At 41.2% G+C, this 21,533-nt stretch overlaps 2 protein-coding genes across 2 annotated transcripts; both read left to right on the plus strand.

Annotated features, from left to right (window-relative positions):
- The first annotated feature begins 890 nt into the window (after nt 1–890).
- Nucleotides 891–13,109, plus strand: cops8 (COP9 signalosome subunit 8). The gene is made up of 7 exons (XM_078263075.1): nt 891–1,016; nt 1,711–1,781; nt 2,167–2,215; nt 4,707–4,839; nt 10,530–10,637; nt 10,854–10,916; nt 12,472–13,109. The coding sequence occupies exons 1-7, from the start codon at nt 924–926 to the stop codon at nt 12,549–12,551; spliced, it is 597 nt and encodes a 198-aa protein (XP_078119201.1). The 5' UTR covers nt 891–923; the 3' UTR covers nt 12,552–13,109.
- On the plus strand, nt 4,749–8,154 carry trim63b (tripartite motif containing 63b). Its single transcript, XM_078263074.1, has 2 exons — nt 4,749–4,839; nt 6,274–8,154. Exon 2 carries the CDS (start codon nt 6,685–6,687, stop codon nt 7,723–7,725), a length of 1,041 nt encoding a protein of 346 aa, XP_078119200.1. The 5' UTR covers nt 4,749–4,839; nt 6,274–6,684; the 3' UTR covers nt 7,726–8,154.
- Nucleotides 13,110–21,533: the final 8,424 nt, after the last annotated feature.

Below are 21,533 nucleotides of genomic sequence, written 5' to 3' on the forward strand. Positions count from 1 at the left end.
AGTAGGGGAATGCAAGTCCAATAAATAAGAGTCTCTTGGCGTTTTCCTTTGTCATGTATTTTAGAGATGTAGCAAAAAGCTTAAGTTCATTCTTCCAACCGTTGATGTGGGGTTTGACCTTTAAATATTTGCACCTATGAATAAAATGTTTACAATGTTCAATCAAGTTATTAATCAAGAATTCTAGATTCGTATCCTTCAAAAATATGCCAGCTTTAATTGACATTTCATTTAATGGGTGCAGCAGTATGCCTTTAGATTGAAGCCAGCATTGAAAAGACAGCCACAATTCATTAATCGGTTCACACTGAAAGAAAACATGTTCAACTGTCTCAATATCGCTCTCACAGAAAACACAGGAGTTACTTTCCCAATTAAATTTCACATGTAGGAAGTGATTTGATGGATACATATCATTTCATATTTTAAATGTCACTTCTTTGGCTTTTGGTGGGAGAGGATACGATAAGGATCGTTTCCTAATCTTTCGTGCGTCTTCACCAGTATAGTCTCGGAGGATATATTTTCTTTTCAGTTGAAAGGGATAATATTTTGTACATAATACATTCTTAACAAACTTGTTAGTGAACTGTTTGCTGTTCAAAATGACAACATCAACACAAAGAGGCCTCATTTCTGATATAGCATCCACATGAACCAAATGTTGTTGGGTCATTGTTTTAAAGGGAATTGGAATGGCTTTTTATCACTTTAGTGTATTCTCTAAACGAACAGTGAAGACTAAATTTGTCACAGAATTCTGTATGGTTTAAAAATTGTTAAAATTGTGTTTATAAATCAAATTCCAATAGAGGAGAGAAGAAGAAGAACAACTCTGTCTTTTGTGTTTCATCCAGTGGAGGGCAGGAGTCCCCCTGTCGTGCTGATAATCTGCTGTAATTTTACAGAAGAAGAAGTTTCCGATGCAACAGCTAGGCATCAACATGCCTGCTGCTGTGATTATGGAGGAAAATTTTGATAAATTATTAGAGCAGTGTGAATCTCAAGAGCTCGAGGTAAGCACTGAATCGCGACATATATAGGCTTCTCCTATATGCTTGCTTGAAGGCTTGTTAGTAGTGCGTCCGACAGTTAGCTCAGGGGCAGTTTTGGCTAACGCTATGGCTAAGAAGCTAGCCTGTTTTCACTAACGCTAATTTTACTTCCAGGCACTGTTCAATTGACGTAACGTTACGAGTTAACTCATAAATGAACCAGTTCCGTGCTAACAATGCCAACTAAATGGGTCCTCATTTAAACAGTAGCCTGATTTACCCTTACTCTGCTTTAACGTGGGCTATTAGCAGACAGTGGGTGAGCTAGCTAGTTAGCTAACCTAAGATAGCCAGACACCTCGGTAAACATAGCTTTAGCTGACATTACTAACTTACAACACTGTTTTATTTAGGTTTTCATAACGTAAAAGCTATGGCTTGGTTCACTGGGTGGCGTTAGGTGACCTTTTAACTGACCAATACCTTTTAATAAAAAGTAGCATTGTAAGGGAATAATGCTATAACGTTAGCAGAAACTAAGGAAAATAATAACAACTGACTGGCCGGAAAGTGTTAGCTGTTGCACTAACGTAGCTAATGTCTATTAGCGAGTAATCATTACAATAACAACATGGATTGGTTAGGGAAATAATAGCTTGGTTTTCTTCTAATATTTAGTTTCAGTCTTTAACACACCTGCATTTGTTTTGAACAGGCTCCAGGGGGCATTGCAACACCTCAAGTGTACGCTCAGTTGCTGGCTCTCTATTTACTTCATAATGATATGTAAGTCAACAATGTCTCTGTCTTCTGTAGCTATTAACAGGATTGTATATCTTATTCTACAAGGTTTTTTATTAGGAATGGGGCATGGGCTCATTTGCTTTCAGATTTGAACTTCTTAGATAACACATTTAGCCTATTCTGTTCTTAAATGCAAAGCAAAGAAATACAAAGCACCCTTAATTTCAAAATAGCAGTTTAAAAAAAAAAAAAGTTGGGCTGCCCTTTTCCTCTTTAGCCTTCTGTGCTATGCCTTTTTGTAGCATATATCATAGTGCATGGATGGCTACACTACAGTAGGTACCACTGCTAACCCTGTGTTGTATTGCTGCCTGCACCTGCAATTTACTTCTGCTTATTGTCTCACCTGTTGATGTTGTTCCAACAGGAATAATGGCAGGTATCTCTGGAAACGAATTCCTCAAGCAATAAAATCGGTAAGCAAGATACCAACATAACAAACAACAAATGTAGACATTGCTAAGGACTGACTGCTGAAACCCATTTCAGTATGACACACGTCACACATTGCCCTGCTTGTGCTGCTTCGTATGATCATTACCATATCTACCAATTTCCAACTTGTAAATACCGTTCACATCAACATCCAATAGTAATTACAACTTGTAACCTTACTTTCTTTTTACTTGCTTCTTTTTTTACTCTGATTCTCATTCATTCTAACTTGACAGTAAATATAAAGACGAGTCTGAAGAGTAAACAAAGGTGGCTGTCTGACATCAGCTAAAGTCTTATTAATCAAAGTTGAACGCACCATATTAAATACTTAAATATCTAGTTAATGCACAGCAGGTTTTTTTTTGTGTCTCTGGCCCACTATAGATTAATAATAACTTGTTCTTAGGGACTGTTCATTTTTTATTTAAGGGGCTACTGGAGGAGTTTTGGGGTCTTTAGTCAAAATAGACCTGATCCTCCCTTCGCCAGCAATACATTTTCTATGACCCTCCAAAATGATTGGGAAAAAAGGCATGACCCTCCCCAACAATTTATTGATGCCTTCTGTACTGGTTTGCCCTTGGCAAAGATGTACAGATAGCCACTGTTCTTTTACAATCATGACATACATGACTCAACCTCTGCTTTCTCATCTTACACATCGCACTCCACCAAGATGGTGGCCATTTCAGTAGACTTACTCACTATGAGTCAAAAATGAACTGCAGTTTTATTTGACAGTCAGTGTGTTCAATGAGTTTACAACACCTCAGCAGTCCTTCAGAGCTCATTAAAAACTGATCACGGAAAACAGTTCTTGAGTGACAGATGTGTGCCTGTGTTTGGAAAATGAAATCTGGTCAGGATAAACAATATATAAAATCATTTTATTTCATCATATACTAGTCGTGGCATCATGATACCGGCGCGGATCCCACCATGGCAGCTGCCTTTAGGTGCTCTGGGTAGGTCTGCGTTAGTTGTGCGAAACCGGTGTATGCAAACACGGGGCGCCGTCCACCCAATGCGGATAATGGGTACATAGGGGCATGATCATACTATGGGCATGATACTTGCCGGGAATTGAAGCGAGACATGGATGCGGGAGATTTAGGACACCCGGTTTGTGGAAGTTGTGCGGCCCGCAGAGACGGGGTGTCCGGATAAGGGGCTGCCTGCTGGGCTGTCGCTGCTCAGACCAGGGGAGAGGTCTCGGCTCACACAGTTCAGTTCTCATCAGCAAGCATGGCCTCAATTCTGATGTTTTTCGATTTCTCCGTGACGGCTTCACTCAGGAGGACTGCAGAGTCTCAAAAAGACAAATGTGTTTTGCTTGGCGGGTGCGCACCTGTGCCTTGCGTCAGCGCACAGACAGCAGAGCCTCCTTCAGTCACAAACTCATATGTTCTTATCTTTTCATAAAAGGCTAAGGCTGGAAGGATCTGCACAAATTATACGTTTATGTTTCCTCACCCAACAGGGTCTGGAGTCTAGCGATCTGCTAGCGATGGGGGGCTGAGACTGAGGGCTACATGGAAAAATATGCACCAAAAAAGCCTGTTTTCATGAATACAAAAGTTGGATGACTCCCCCCCCCCCCCCCCACACACACACACACACACACACACACACACACTTGGGTGACCCTCCCCTATTTTCCTCCGGTGGTCCATTCCATAAATACTGAACGGTCCCTTAGTAACACATGGTAATGCTGCCTTGGGTTGTCAGATTGCATAAATGCTGGCAATGTATAACCATGGACAAAGTAACCATCACTTCTGTCACTCCTGGTTCTGCCTGCAGAAACTAATGGAATAATGTTATTAATCAGATCACAACGCCTTGTTAAATGCTAAGCTAAAGGCTAAGGCTCTCAGATTGTATAAAAGAAAAAGCCTCATCTTGCCTATGCACGCTATTATTTGGTGTTTTAATAGGCGTTTTAAAATGGACAGTACAGTTAGGGCTGGGCGATATGGAGAAAATCAAATATCACGATATTTTTGACCAAATGCCTTGATATCGATACCACAACGATATTGTAGTGTTGACTATTGGTGCTTTCACAAAATATTTACACAATGACATTTGTGATAAATAATCATCAGTAATGTTGATATAATGACTAAGTGGGTAAAGGCAAATAATAGAACAGTTACAACAGTCTGGTGAGCTCAGAAAATGACATCACTTTACTGTAATGCAGCCTTTAAAACCAGGAAAAGACAACACTTATGTCATATTACGATATACAAAATCTAAGACAATATCTAGTCTCATATCACGATATCAATATAATATTGATATATTGCCCAGCTCTAAGTACAGTTAAAAAATGTAACCGCTGTTATTCAGTATCCTATGTATTTGGGTGTGACTGCTATTTACAGTAGCGTGACAACCACTGCCTTGTCAAGTGTAGCATACTAAAAGTTTTTGAAATGCGTTTCCACTTGTTGTGTGCAGGCTAATCCTGAATTAACATCGATTTGGGCTGTTGGCCAACGCATTTGGCAGCGGGACTTTCCAGGGATCTACACAACCATCGCAGCTTACCAATGGTCAGAGAATATCCTTCCGGTCATGGAGGCTCTTCGAGGTAACAACAAAAATGATGTCTTATCTGACCTCTCACTTTCATTCCTTTTTGTGTGTCATTTAGCTCTTTAAAACATTTCTAAATGATAATTATATGTTTTACACATTTGGCTCTGGTTAAACTGTATCAAAAAGTTCTGTAGGTGAATTGAAGTGAATCAAATATTTACATTTCCTCTGCATGACTTAGAATCACAATCGGCTGAAAACCGTTTTAGCTGTGATGTAACCCAAGGGAAGAAATATGTTGGAAAATGAAGGGACTGAATATGACTGTTTATGACAACTTTTCATATCCAGCATTATGACATATCGGTATCATGAAGGCTAGTTGAGGTGGCTACAACACAATACTCTGAATAAGATAACAGTTTACATGCCCACATACTGACACTGATAATCTTACATAATGTCACAGAATAGCTCAACATTTCTGTTGTCTTGATTCACACATCACCTCTTACATCAAAAGCCCAATTTTGAAAGTATTGCCCTCATGCTGAACATTGTTTGGGCATCTGTATCATGTGATGGTTCCCTTATGCAAGAGTTTAAGAATAGCTTCTCCCTCATGTTTACCGTACTTCTTGTTTATCTGCCATAGATGCTTACATACACTGTCATAAGACACTTGGGTAACCATGGAATTGTTTGGGTGGATGTGGTGACTGGGAAATTAGGAGTGTTTGAATCTAAATGCACACATTTTACCCTTTAGGATCATTTTGTTTTGATAAAGCAGTTTTAAACAAGGCAACCCATCTTCCTATATTATCTCTGTCATGAAGTTGTTATTAGCAAGTAGATTGGTATATACTGTGTGCACTTTCTTTTGTGTTGACTGTGTTTGTTTAAAAATAACATGTTGCAGTACATCTAAATAACCAAAGTATCTCAAGCCAACTGGCAAGTCCCAACAGCTTATTAGCCATAAAATTAGAAAAATAACACCAAATGGGCATTTGAAATTACTAAAGCTCAAATGATGTCTTTAACATTTTTCAATTTGTCTGAAAGACAGTTTTAAAAACCCCAACGTACATTTATAAAGAAACAAAGCGAGAGCAAAAGAAACCAAGTAAATATTTACATTTGAAAATAATTTACCAGCAAATGGCTGCTATTCTTTTTTTTAGAAAACTACACGCACTTAAACTTTATGTAATGGATGATTTAATTAAGACCTTATTAATCATCAAAACTGTCAACTTAGTATCGATCGATACCATTTATCGATTTCAAGTTTAAAGTATATGAATGGGAAAAAAAAATAAAGTTACTGGATTTCCTGTAGCAAACAAGAGTTTATATTAAATAGCAAACTAGGTAATTGACAACATATGACAGGAGATCAAATGGTCAAAACAAGACCGGAGTCACAGGTTGTTGACATTGACTTGTTTACCAGTTCGATTGAGCTCTCTCTCTCTCTCAGTTGGGGCTCCTCATATCCAGTCACATGGACCCTGGTTGTCTCTGCTCAGTCCACCACGTCTGTCACTGTTAGAGGGGAACAAGTGACACAAGAAGCACTGAGTAGGAGGGGGCCATTTCTGTGAAAAGATCCCAAGGCAACAAGCAGGCAGGAATGTGCTCTCGGGTTGGTGGAAAGGATCAGATGTCACCAGCTGTGAGGGGCTGGTATAAAAGCGCCGAGCTGCCAGCTCTCAGCCAGAATAGATGTCAGCATATCACAAGTAACGGCACACACTAAGGATAAGTTCGCAGAGACAGATTTTTACTTTGGTAACTTTTTTGAAGGCAGCAGAGAGTGAAGCTTTTCGTTTTTCTCTTGAGAAAAAATTAGGTCTAACTTGTCTTAACAGTAGGCAGAGACATTTCCATTATGGATGTTCAGAGGACAGGATCTGTGGTTCGGCCCCCAAGCCCCATGGATAGCTTTGAGAAACAGCTGAGCTGCCCCATCTGCCTGGACATGTTCACCAAACCCGTGGTCATCCTGCCCTGCCAGCACAACTTGTGCCGTAGTTGTGCCAGTGACCTCTACGACTCACGCAACCCTTACCGCTTCTCTGGGGGCGTCTTTCGCTGTCCTACCTGCCGTTTCGAGGTCGTGCTCGACCGCCACGGTGTGCACGGGCTCCAGCGTAACCTCTTGGTAGAAAATATTATCGACCTCTATAAGCAGCAGCAAGAAGGCAGCAACAGCGGAAGCACGGAAACCACCCTAAAGCCTAAAGAATCCAAAGAGCCGATGTGCCAAGAACACGAGGATGAGAAAATCAACATCTATTGCATGACCTGCCAGACACCTACCTGCTCCATGTGCAAAGTGTTTGGCCAGCATAAGGACTGTGAGGTAGCACCTTTAGCAAGTGTTTACCAGGCCCAGAAGGGCGAACTGAGTAATGCTATCGATACCCTAGTGGCCAGCAATGGCCGCCTGCAGGCCCTGCTCAACCAGATGGAAGATGCCTCCCGTGCTGTGCAGGAGAATGCTCAGCATGCTAAGCAAGGGCTGGCTGAACGCTTTGACCTGCTATATGCTGTCCTGGAAGAGCGCAAGACCATTCTACTAGAGCAGATTGGTAAAGAGCAGGATGAAAAGGTGGCAGCTCTGCGGGCACTGGCTCAACGTTACGGTGAGCGACTGCAGGCCAGTTCAGAGCTCACAGATACGGCGGTGAGGGCATTGGAGCAGGGCGGCGCTGCCGAGTTTCTGTTGGCCTCCAAGGGCCTCATCACGCAGACCAAAGATGCAGCTAAATGCTCACTGGGTGAAGAGAGGCCAGAGCCAGGCTTCGAGAAGATGGACCACTTCACTTTGTCGACAGAGCAGGTCGAAGCAGTCCTGGCAAAAATGGACTTTGGCGTGGGTGAAGATGATGACTTTGAGGATGCGGAAGAGGAAGAGGAGGAGGAATAATGAAAGTAGTAACAGACTTCTAGGATATACTGTAATATGTGATTTTTAAAGGTTTTTTGACACAAGTGTTTATGGCAGGGACGGCATTTGATGTTGAAAGAAATACAAGGCTGCGGTGGATATGGGCTGAAATGGCTTGCCCTTTTAAGTGCAATATTTAATTTCAATGTCGTATTCATACTTTTTTCTTTACTTTTTATACTTTTGTACTTGTAAGCCAGTTAAACTGAGAAATTGGTCTACATAAATGTAAATATAGAATGTCTGAAGATTAATTACACATAATTTTCCTCATATGTAGCTCATGGAAATACTTATTTGTGTTCTTCTCACTTGTCTAAGTTTGTGTTGAATTGGTGATCAGCTGATCTGCCTGTAATCACCAAATCTGTCTTTGATGGAATGTGGAATAAAACTGCATGAAGTTAAGCACCTCTTTGCTTTATTGCTAAACTAAAACGTGGAGTTTAATTCAAGGGAATATACAAAAGAAGAAAACATAAGAAGACCCAAAATAATTTAGGTCTTATAGATAAGACTTACTTGGCAATAGGCTGTATTTAAAAATAAAAGCCCTTGCCATGTCCTGTCTGCTTTGCCTTTGCTGGTGAAAAGTGGGGGCTATTTTTAAGAGGTGAGAAATGATAGCCGCCCTGGAATAGACTCGGGAAAGGACAGGCCAGGTCCTGTTTCTCTTCCATAAAACTCCCATCCTCCCACTCATGGATGTCTTGCTCAGCAGCTTCAGCCCAACTCTGGAGTGTCAGAAGGGCATATTAAAGGCCGGTCCAGTTGCCACACGAGTCCGCTCCTCGCGGTCAAAAGGCCATGGTAAAAATACATGTCTACCTCAGGACTGGGTTACAAAAAAAGCCCCTGGACATGACCTGCTTGGCTGTGTTTGGAGCATTTGCTCAGAGTCCTCATATATTTTCTAATATGCAGCCAGTCGGATGCAAAAAAAATAAAAAAAGTTATTCCAACGCAAGAAGCAGTTTTGTGAAGATTAATTTGCGGTTCACTTTTAACAGATGGATGTTTTATGCTCACTAAAGCCAAGAAAAAGAACTGTCTGTTTCCTTTGTAATCATTCACCAATGTTGAAACGACACAATGACAAAACAATAGTATTTCATCCACATTTCTCTGGAACCATCAATCACATCATCTTTACTCATCATAGTGTACAACGAAGGACTGCAAATATTACTCTACAACCATAACTTTGATTAAACCATACAAAAACAAAGTACCTTCAAACACAAGTGAGGCACAAACACTGCCTTGCCATAAGTTTTCCAAGTTGATTTCTGCACTCCTTCCGTCTCTTTTTGGACAAGTAAAATACCAGAGAGAACAGGAAGCCCTTTGGACAGCAGAATGGGAAAGTGCTCTTGAAAAGTCTCCAGCCTTCCACTCACAGCTGTCCTTTCTCATCCCACTTGTTATTGTTACTGCTGCTAGCTGCTGTAACCGACTCGGGGGTTGACTGTTGGTATACATACACCGTTGCTAGGCTATAAAACACGAAAGGCCACAACCTTGAGGCATTTACGTGATCGCTGCAGGAGCAGCAGCAAATACAGGGCGGTGTATGTATGGTTTGTGAGGCCCTGCCACTTTAAAGTTATCTCCACAGACTACAGCACCATGTCAGCTGAGGCAAGATAAATGTGCCAGCTTTGACGTTTTAGAAGCCTAAGTGTCCGTTGATAGACTTCAGTGGTTTGTAGTGTAAGAACTGCACAGCATATAACGTCCATGATTCATCTTAAGCATGCTTCGTTTAACATGATCTGTTTTCATGTATTCTTCATTATGGAAAATCCGAATTTGGTATTTGTGACGAGTTCATCATTATCAAATCGAAGGCCACCTTTAAAAGATATTTGATTTAAAACCAACCCAGATGCTAGAAGCAATTCAAGGCAGGCAACCCAGAGATTTAGCTCAGAATAGCTTAATTTCATATAAATCCCAAACAAACTTGTCAGTTACTAAGTTGTTTGTGACCGTGTGCTTATTTGGGGTGAGCAGGAGATGGACTGGTGAGAGGGAGCCACTTCATGAACTCAAACACACAGAATTACTGTGAGCAAGCCCTAAGATGAAAAATATACAAGAACAGGAAATACCTGTGTGGTGGAATTTCCAGCTTACGAACTCATGCTATGTAAGTTGAGACATAGCAGGCCGCATTCAGGTCAGTGTCCAACATACCCTCATAACCTTTCCAGGTTCAACTTTGTGCCTCCATAGATGACGGGAGGCGCAACAGCTGTATGATAAGACAGTGCTGCTCACCCTGCCAAGGCCATAGTGAAACTAAACACAACACCCCCAGCATGAGTAAATGTAAATGCACCTTCAGGAAGACGGGAACTTCGGAGAGTTGGGACGTCGCTGCACCATAACACGTCGTGGTTAAACTGTACTGCCTGCTTAATTCTCTCCCCAATTGGGAATTCATTAAATGCTTCTGCTGCTCCTGAGTGTTTGCTTAACAACATGGAGTAAAAAAATGCAGCCCTTGAGTATTCACTTAACATTTTACCAAAACATACTCACCTCTGACTGCTAATGGTCATAGCAGAGTACTACTTTTTAAACAGCCCCTGGCTTCAAAACCTTACCTGTCATTCTTGATCAATTGTTATTCACAGTTTAGAACCTCTAGTTCTGTTGTAATTGGCACGTTTTCTCACAGAAACATGACTCTTAAATGCCATGTTGAAATGCACTTTAAATGCAACCAGAGTGCAGTTTTTGATATTAATGTCTCCGCGTTCATGCTTCCTTCACAGAGAGCACACGGCAAAGGGCGTACAGTCTCGTGGCCCAGGCATACACTTCCATCGCAGCCGATGATTTTGCCGCCTTTGTGGGATACTCTGTGGAAGAGGCAGTAAAAGGTAAGATGCAATTTACACAAGCTCTTCACAGGAAATGCTATATCATCGCTGTTATTGAGTAGAAAGAATTCAAAAGTAACTTTTAGTCCTAAAAACAAACTGCTGTAGTATTGCAGAATTTCTACAGTGGCGTAATGCAGCTAATTCCCATTACATAACCATTTAAACCTTTGCTGATGAGGGTGTTTTCTTTTCCACCTCCGTCTTTGTCCCTAGGTGTGGTGAGCCAGGGCTGGCAGGCAGACCCGGGTACCAGGATGGTGATGCCCAAAAAGCCCGGTAGGTGGCAGTATTGCTCTTCTGATCTGTACCCATCATCAGCCCACAGCTCTGCTGCCCAAACGTTTTTTTAGACGCCCATAAAGTGTTGGAAGCAGGGATTAAAGAGCCATTTTATTCTCCTTTTCCTAGAGTCTCTTCAAATGTTTTCTTTTTCTTGTTCTTTTTTTCTCAGTAGCTTGATAGAGGTAAATTGGAGTAGTTTGTTTTTTGTTGTTTTTTTTAACCTTTATTTTACCAGGGGAAAAAAAAAATCACATTGAGATTAGAATCTCTTCAACATGTGAGCCCTGGCCAAGAAGGCAGCACATAAAAAATACACTTTAACATACAACAAATAACAGACAGACAGGGATGGACAGCAATAAGAAATAAGAAATAAAAAACAGAATATCACGTTTTAAAAACAAGCGCAAACATGTTGGTATATTTGATGTAGGCAGGACTTGAATTCAGTATGTGAAATAAAAACCTGCAAGTTTAGCTGATTTTGCAACTCATTCAATGAAGTTGGGGCACTGTAACTGAAAACAGTTTTACCAAACTCTGTTTTAGTTTGTGGAACGTCATACAGTATGCATCTACTTGATCTTAGATTGTTTTCAGATCTACTAGATTTTAAAAGTGTAGTTAAATATGAAGGAGTGTGTCCAGTTATTGATTTGTACACAAAGGCCAACCAATGTTTGAGCCTTCTTGTGTTGAGTGAGGGCCAACCTACCATTTCATACAATACACAGTGATGGGTAGAGTACTTTGCATGTCCGTTTAATACAATTGTCTGGTTACTTTATCTTCTTGGATTGTGCACTTGTCTATGGCAAAGACGGGGGGTAGGACTTGACAAGCCTCGCCTTCTTCCTATAACTTTCGTCTCCCTTGTCTATTGTCCATATTTGCAAATGTTCCCTCATCCATTCCCTTTCTTGTCTTCTCCTGGGCTCTGTCACTTTGTCAAGATTTTTTTTTTTATCACATCATCACATTCCCTCAAGCACAGTGAGTCACGGATTGATCCATCTTTTAAGAGAAACTTGGTGATTTATGCAACCAGTCAGGGAGGAGGTTGTGGTATGTCCTGCTCTCTGTAATCATCGGCCTGCTGAAGCATCTGCTGCGCACATGTCCAGCTCAACACTCTTAACTCACTCGCCATTAATCCTCACAAGGCTGGCTGCCTCCCCCCCCCCCCCCCCCACCTCCCTCACCTCCCCCTCCACAGCGCCACTGGGGCTTAATAATGCTTGGTAATTTTAAGTGGAAATCATTCTGTTTGGGATTCACGTATAAGTGTTGTAATGGTCTCCAGACTGAATGTCTCCCAGGCACATGGGGAGACTGTGTAGGTTAGTGTTGTTAAACCGGTCCGTGGCAGCGGTGAGCTCCGATGTCGACAGTGTGGTTACCATGTGACCTGCTGAGTCTGTCTGAGTGGAACACATGGGCTGTAGCCACCAAGTTAAAGCTGGAGGAGATGTAAGAAGATCGATAGGACTTGGCACAACACGGAATCCCCCTCTGACTCAACATCTCCTCTCTCTCTTTCTCTCAACAGCTCCTCCCCCTGTCTCATTGGTTCCAAATGAGCAGCAGTTGGCCAGACTCACTGACTACGTGGCTTTCCTCGAGAACTGATAACCCCACACAACCACCGCCGACCTTTTTGTTGTTGTTGTTCGCTTGGTACAGAGGGAGATTACAAGTCTGGATAGACAGTCTCGCTCCCTGATAGAGATGTACCAAAAACACACCCATTGTCTTGCGTGAATGCTGCAAGCTCTTCTCCAAGACCTGCCTATTTATGTTCATCGGCTAATATAGCTTCCCCCATTTGCAAATCAGATATCTTTCAAACACATTGTTGAATTATATTCTTTTTTTTTTTTGCTCCCTGCAGCCCACCTGATGAGTTGGGAAGATTTGGGTCTGATTTCAAAGGAGAAATACGTTTGTCATCACTGTCAGTCCGTTTTTATTGCTAACCAAACAGACCCTTCTCACACAATAGAACAACACAAGCTAGTACGTACAGTTCGTCCATTCTGTTTTAGCACTTAATGGTGATCTTGAAACATCTTTTGTCAGGTAACAGAAGTCTTGACATGTATTGCTCAGCGTGTGGATTTTAGTCCTCAGACTTCGTATTTTGAAGTTTATGTTTTGACTGGTGAATAAATATTTTGCTATTTCCAATTAAGTATTCTTGTATTTCTTTTATGCAAGAGTTTTGTTTCAGGTCAGTCTTTATGGAGCATGCTGGGCTCAATCAAGGATGTTGAATGTTTAATTATGTTTGGCGTCCAGGGCTTATTGCTGTCACATTTATTTAACATGAAAATAAGTTTGCCGTTTTCCGTGGCCTGGCAACAACAATTCACACACAAGGGGAATAATATAATGTTTGAGGAACACATATCAATGCTGTGGAACATAAGACCACCATGTGTACACTTCAAATAGTATGGATTGCTTTGGAAAACTGAAGGAGTTGCAGTAACCACAAACTTTCATTTCTGTTGCATGACCAAACCTACCAGTTTACATTATGTGACATGCATTTACTGGCATGGCGGGGTGTGTGGATTTTATAAATCTGGCTGCCATCTGTTCAGCGCTGCTACGAAATACATGTCTGGTGGTGATTGTTTTTTGTTTTCTTAGTTCCCACTACATCCTATTTTGAAGAAGAATTTGAAACTTACACTACTTTATATTTATTTGATTTACACTAGCTTGCAGTGCCGGACATGTGATGTGATTTAGTGTGAAATGATGTACATAAAGCCATTCTTTGCATGTTTGTGGTAGCGAGGAACTCATTTATTTCATGACATGGTTTGCTTTGTTTTCAAATTGGCTCGACTGCAAACAGAAATTGCCAGCATTGGTTCTTCCTTGCTCGCCTTATCAAGGCTATTTTAGTAACAATCAAAAATATATTTATTGTTTTTTCCTTAAATGTTCAGTGAATAAATGGCCTTTTGCACTTTCAGTATTGAATGTGTACCTGTGTGTGTGTGTGTGTGTGTGTGTGTGTGTGTTACAGTATGTGTTTGTGTATATGCTGTATAAACGTGTTGACTCAATCCCATGTCTTGGCATGTGTTGAACCTGCATTGGCCTCATGTCAGCACAGCGTGCCAGAGTCAGTCAGCACAAGTGTGAGCGTGAGAAGGTAACTGACACTGAGCACTCCTCTGGGTCTGTCACAACAGTACTACATTTGTACACAGACAGACTGTCACAAATCTATTAGACTGATGAAATGCTGGGCAGAAGTTGCACAGCCTGCAGTACGTCAGTGCAAAAATAAATGTTACATGTATTGATATGGATAATCTCAATGTGTTTCCAGTGTGAAAATCAAGAGTAAATTAACAAGTTAATGTTATAACTGTATGCCAACTGGCTTCTGCTTATTTCATTGACATAATTTGTTTGGGGAAATGCACAACTTAAGCAAAGTCTCTAATTACATAATGCTGACCTACGTTATAGACCTACTGTATGAAGATTTTGCATTGGCCGGTGTTTCACCATTTACAGTGAGTTCCATGTGCATAGCTGGTTAGAGTGTGGTGCTCGTAATGCCAAGGTTGTGGGTTTGATCCCTGTACATGCCAAAGTTATCTTTTGGCCAGGCATGTTCTATTAATTACAAATCCCCAGTTTTCATTCGAAATAACAAATACCATGTTTAAAAATTAGCCTATATAAGTAATAATCTTAATAAATAATACATGTTGATAACTAATCAAAAAAACATGTTATGTTTGTACATTTCTACAAATGTACATTAGGCTATATGTGTATTTCTACAGTTTAACTTCTATTTATTTATTCATTTCTGTATCTCTGTGCCTGTATGTTCATAACAGTGTTGGGCAGTTACTTTACATATATTACCTCGCATGTTACAGTAATGTGATCACTTTATTCAGTAAACAGTGTGAGTGTAAATGCTATTTGAAATTCAGCAATTACTTCCCAGTTACCGTATTCTGTTTAAGCACGAGTTTGATGGCAGGCCGATCAGTTTGGTCTGTCTGTGTTCATATCACAGAATGTGTAGCTTGGTGTAGGGGAGGTGGCTATAGCCTCTTCTAAAATAGGAGTCATGCTCGTGCCAGTAACTCCAAAGTAGCCTTATTAAAATGTTGAGTGTCGTGTGGCCGGGTTGGCTCAGTGGGTAGAGCAGTCGCACATATACTTATGCCTCGACGCAGAGGTCCAGAATTCGAGTCCGACCTGTGACGATTTCCTGCATGTCTTCCCCCTCTCTCTCCCCTTTCTCACCTAGCTGTCCTGTCGATTAAAGGCGGAAAAGCCCAAAAAATAATCTTAAAAAATGTTGAGTGTTATTAGCTGACTTGCTAATGCTAAAGCCACTAATAAGCCGACACTCAGGAATCAGTTTTGGTCAAAGTTGGAGAGCGTGTGACTGTGAACTCAGTAACTGTCGAAGACATACAGAAATCAGTGCATGCACAAATGTAAAAAGAACCTACAGAAATTAAGTTATAGCCTACTATATTCATGAATAAGTATTTTTTCATCCTCAATTACTGAACCTCAATTGCTTATGATGGGTCGCCAGTACCTTACACAGTAGCTCCACCCCCATCGATTTTCAACATCGACTTCAAATGCACAAGGGGCTGTATTTATGACATTAATATAGCAGTAAACAAATATCTGCCATGTAAAGATATAGTGGCGTAATGGCGTCCTGAGCCGACAATGAAGTCACACTTCCTCTGTGTGTTGTAATCTGAGCTTCTCAGTTCTTTGTTTTAAAAGCCGGTCCGGCCGCACTTGCATGTTAGCGCGTGAGTCTCTCCTATTGGGGTCGGTATGTGACAACTTCATGAGAACTGCTTGTTAAAAACTGCTGGCCCTTTCCTTTGTGTTCATGTCGCGCTGGCTGGCTGGTCGCCGGCGACTCACTGCCACTATGCACTGCATGTCTGGGCTTCTCCTGGAGATTAGTGCTCATACAAACGTTACCCACTGACAGGGCTGGACTGGGACAAAAAAGCAGCCCACACCCACCGTGTTTGGTCAGACACATTCCCTGCAGACAGTGCGCATTCTATGATATGAGTTGCCTAGTGTTTTGCGTTCATGTGATCGTTTTGGATCCTTCAAGAGGGGTCCCAAGACTTATCTGTTGATCTTACCCTTAAATAATTCATTCATTCTTAGAGTTATTTTTTATTATTGATATTTGATATTGTATTGCCATCATTGGTATTATTATAATTTGCTTAATATTGGCTTAACAACTTTAAAAACAGTTTGCTGTTCATTTTAACAGCTTTTCAGCTACCCAAGAGGCCAACCGCTAGAACTTTCAATGTAAGCTTAAGCAGTTAGGTTACCTGACAGCCACTAACTTTAACTGCTTGTTGTCGTTATGAGGTGAGGCGCACATAACGCCACCGTGCACACACACACACACACACACACACACACACACACACACACACACACACGCAGCCTCCCTCCCTTCCTGAGAGTCCCTGTTAATTTGCCTACTCCTTACCACATCGTCATCTACTCTCTCTTCCATCTTTTCCTCACTCGCTCCCCTGGCCCTGTCATGGTCACTCTCCTCCTCGGCTTCTTCCCTGTCATGATGTTTCTGCTTCTCTGCATAGCGAGCCACCTCTCCTCCTTCCTCTACTTCAGGTAATGCTGATGTTGAAGCAGCTACTACAGCCCCAAACATGTCCGAAATGTTGGCACATTTTGAGGAATCCGCCTGTAGATTCTTAATCTTTTTCTTCCGTAATTTCTCTGCACCTCCCTTGCGCTTTGGTGGTCGTTTGTCCATTTTAACGTGGATGCTAAACTTCCAGCATAACTGTTACAGCTCGTGTCTCAGGGCCGGGAGGCATGGCCATAGTGGGATTCATAAATTTGCGGACCAGAGTGGGAAGGGGGTTCCTGGATTTGATTGGGTCAGGTCCTATTTATATTGGCGATTCGGCCCAAAAGTGCGTCGGCCCACCGGGAAAATGGTATGCCAGATGGCCAGTCCAGCCCTGCCCACTGATAATGCCGGAGTCCTGGACAAGATGGTCAATGTTACCGCTGATGAGCCACGGAAGCCCGGTCGTCCCAATGAGTGTGGCCTAACAAGCTAACTATTGATCTGTTTGCACTGTAGCCTCATTTCTTCCAACCTCTCTCCCTGCACGATCTGCTGATCAACAGTATGAGCTCTGTACGAGCACTGATCTCCCTAAGAAGCCCGACCCGGGTTGTGTGCAGCGCAGAGCAGCAGCGATTTGCTAGGTAGTATGAGCCAGCTCCATGTTTGCTTGTCACGTCAGAGGTGAAAGCTCTGAGCAGCCATTCCTGGCCCAGAGTCTAGATGTTAGTCACTCTCTGGTGAGAGCCATGTGGAGGCAATCCCTGCCCAGACTGAATCTTTATCAGTATGTCGAGCACAGCACCTTCAAATGCTGTGAATGAAAGGTTTGGTTCAAACTTTTGGGTAACACTTTACTTGAAGGTATCTACATAAGAGTGACATGACACTGTCATGACCGCATGACACTGTCACGACACAGTCATGACACATGAACCCTAATCCTAACTCTAACCCTAACCATAACCTGTCATGACACAAACCGAATGACACCTACTAAAAGAAGCATGATGTCATAAACATTTATGACTTGTTTATGACACGTTCATGACAGTGTCATGTCACTCTTATGTAAATACCTTCAAGTAAAGTGTTACCAACTTTTGTATTTATACTGACAAGTTTCATTCAGACTAGTAAAGAAGTCTCAAAACCTAACTTTGTGTCTGTTTGCATGTGGATACTAAATCAGTCTTTACAGTATCATTTTGGTGCTCTTTAAAACCCCTTCAGACTATTAATACTGTGTAACTTCATACGTGTGGATAACCAAAGCAGTTGTACAGGTACATATGATACATACAATTTGTCAAGGCAAGGTTATGAACCAGCTGGGAAAATACTTTGAAGCCAGAACACAAAGTCATACTGTATTTCCAGAATAAGCTCTCATCATTTTTACAGTTGTGGGTCCATCAGCAAGTTCGATTTCGGATTTAATGAAGAAGGCCAGTGAGGTTTTAGATGATCTTCTCTGTTCGTCCAATGCATGCATGACCCAATGACGGAGCCAGATGTCCCATTTATGTCAGCTATATGGACCTTTTTCTTTCAAACCAGTTGATAATAAAATGCCTTAAAATCTATACATCATTTGGAAAAAACATGATAATTGCCAAGAAAAAAAAAAATCCTATTTGGTATCTCATTGTTCTCCAACTGTCTTCCTCATTCTAAAACCAGCACATGACTAATTTTCACTCGTGCCATCAAAAGAAAAAGGCAAAAAATGGTCTGATGTTAATATTTTAAGTCAGGCAACATACCAAGTAGGGTAGGAATTTGGCTCAAACTGCTTTACTAATATTGAAACCTATTTTTGTTTGACTATGCTGGAGTCGAGTTCACAGAATTAGCGTAGATATTTCCCCAGTAATAGAACGTTTGCTCAATTGATTTGTCAGTTCAATCTGAGGGGAAATGATTTTAAAACCCTCAAAGAGAAAACCTTCAGGTCTGGAGCCCCACAGAGGCAAACAGTAGTGGCTACTTGCTTAAGTAAAGGTTAAAGGTTGTGTCATGCAACATTAACTGAGCTTTAAGACTTCTGTTGGACAAAAGGCCGAACTTTGGTGTGATTTTTCATTTCCACTGGTCACTGCTGGTTTTACCAAGACTAGAATGCGTTGTTTAAAACAAGTGTCCTGTAATGAACAGCAGTCGTCGTTACATAAATAGTTGTCAGCACTTTAAATCAGTCTTGCCTTTGCTTTCTCACAGCTCAGTACAAATGGCCTGCACATTTTAGTCTTTGTCATTCACATGTTTTCCGTCCAACCTGCTTCCTTTGAAGTGGCTGAGATCGCTGTTTTGTATTAGGCTATTTTTACAATCATCTTATTTTAGAATAATATAAAACAGAATAGCACATTTGAGAAGCACTTAACATAAACACAACACAGAAGAAACAGAAACGCAGAAGGAAAGATGATTGGAAACATTTGAACATCATCAGTATGTTGTTTTTTTCTTTCTTTTTTAAATGTTGGTATGTTTGAGTGAAGAAAAGAAACTTAACTGAGTCAATGCATCTTTTGCACAGATGCTCACAAAGAGCCGGGGGCTTTGGTGAGGTCATTTCTTCCAGGGATCAAAGGTTACTTCTGTCTTGCATCATATAACATGCCACCAACATGATGTTATAGGGTGGTATACAAACATAGTTCTGCTGAAGCACGGGTTTTCATAGTTTGACAATTTAGCCCCCATCCCAGACAAAATAGAGACAGCTGCACCCTCAAACATTATACTTTCTATTTGCAGGAAGTAAAGTGTTGCCATGGAGTCAGTCACTTAGCCCTGGGCTATATCTTGAGCCCATTATATTTTAGCCTATATCCTTTTACATTTTGGCAAACTGTCAGTTCATGTTTGCAGTGCACCCATGAATGTACAGACACCTATCACTGGAATACTTTGATACTGAAGAAAACTTAAATAGATTTTTGTTTATTTATGTTGCCTGATTCTCAGGCAACATAAAGGAGCAGTTTAGGATTTAGTGGCATCTAGTGGTGAGGTTGCAGATTGCAACCAACTAAACCCTCCGCCCCTCTGTCAGTACCCGATCCGTACCGCCTGTAAAATCCGTTCTGCGCATGCGCAGAAACTCAACGTGTTTTACGACACTGCCTGATCAGTTCTACGCTTGCGTGAACACCGGCAAACTTCACAGCTCTATGCACGCGTTGGCGTAAGGATGTTTGCACATTTCTGGTTACCAGAAGAAAACATTAGACAGTGACAGTAGACCGTTATGATGGCAGAGATGAAGTTTACAAGGTGTTTGCTGGAGTTGCCTCAAGTATCTGTTAATGATATACGGAGGGTCGTCCGGCCATCCAGTACAACACAATGTAGCAAATTAAATAAAGGCTTCAAAGGCTTTCATCATTTCTTTGCAGCTTTGAAGGTAATTTGCTAACGCTAGCTAGCCTGAGCTAGAAGCCTTGCTTTGGTGTTTTAAGTCATGACTCCGTCCTGCTTCAGGTTAATCATGCTTTAAATAAAGTTTAAGCATTTGTATACCTCTCACTTCATGTGTTTGTATTTCTATGAAAGTATCAGGTAAAAACAGGGCTACAAATGAGATCTCTGTGAGAGACCAGCAAACTCCTAGCAAACTATTATGTAGCTCAGTGCTGGACATTTCACCCCAAATTCCGGTCACTTTAGTGTATTTGTATTTGTTTAGTATTTGGTTTAGAAGCCTTTATTGGTGATTTTTTACGGTACAAAGTCCTGCTACATACGTAGCTACATATATAGCTAGCTATATATGCTCCGCTATGTCGCGTTAGCATGCAGCTACAATAGTTAGCTATGAGTATGCTAACGTTAGATTGTAGTGGAACGAAGCAGCACTTTCTAACGTCAAAAATCGCAGATAAAGGCTTCTGAACCAAACACTACACAATTGGACATGTTTCAGCAGGAATGTGACCCGGAATTGGGGAGAATTTAACAACATTGCCAGCTAAGATGACATGTTTACTGCCGTTAGCATGTAACTACTATAGTGGTATAGAGCAGTGGTGGCTGGAAGAGCTGTCATCCTGTCTTCAAAAGGACACTTATGTACGTTTACACTTCATCGAATTAATAATAGACAGTCTATGGTTATTAGTCAAGACGAAGTATTACAAGTAAAAACATTAACATAAACAACACAACAACGACGTCGCTACATGGTTTTGGATCAGTGATAAGTCTCGATTGTTTGTAGCTATGACTATTGTATAATAAAGATTTAATAAAAAAGTTGTGATGTTTGGTCGTAAAGTGTTTCAACGCATGCGTGGTACAAATCGCACATGGACATTGTTAGTTTTCTACTACGTAATTATGCACATGCGCAGAATGGATCTTACAGGCAGTACGGATCGGGTACTGACACCCTCACACAAATTAGCATTTCCTAGGATGGCAAATACCTATCCGGCCCACCTCTACCTTACCCTGCCTCTGAATGAGTACTAGCCAATCAGAGACAGGTTCATGCCTTTGCCATCCTAGGAAATGCACATTTGTTCCCCTCACACCTCCCTTTCCAAGCGTCTATACTATAGAAACTCTATGGTGGCCATCAGGTAACGTGAACACGTGAAAGGCCCTCTCTAGAGCCAGTGTTTGGTTTGTCCGTTCTGGTCTACTGTAGAAAAACATGGCGGGCTCTGTGCAAGAGGACCTATGTAGATATGAAGGGTTCATTTTAAGCAAACACAATCTCAAAGATTCTTAGTTTCCAGAGAATATTATGTTCAATTTTTGCCAATAGATTCCCCTAATTCTGCTCCTTTAAGAAGGAGGTATTTTGTGAAATAATTTCTAGGCAGATTTATCGTATCATGTGTGTATAGTGATGCGCAAATGACGCTTCATGAAGCTTTGTGAATCATTTTCTTTATTTTCTGAGCCCACTAGATGGCGCTCTCTTGTCAACAAAGGGTTGAAAGCACAAT

The sequence above is a fragment of the Sander vitreus genome, chromosome 11 (assembly GCF_031162955.1).
Source record: "Sander vitreus isolate 19-12246 chromosome 11, sanVit1, whole genome shotgun sequence".
NCBI classification, from domain to species: Eukaryota; Metazoa; Chordata; class Actinopteri; order Perciformes; family Percidae; genus Sander; species Sander vitreus.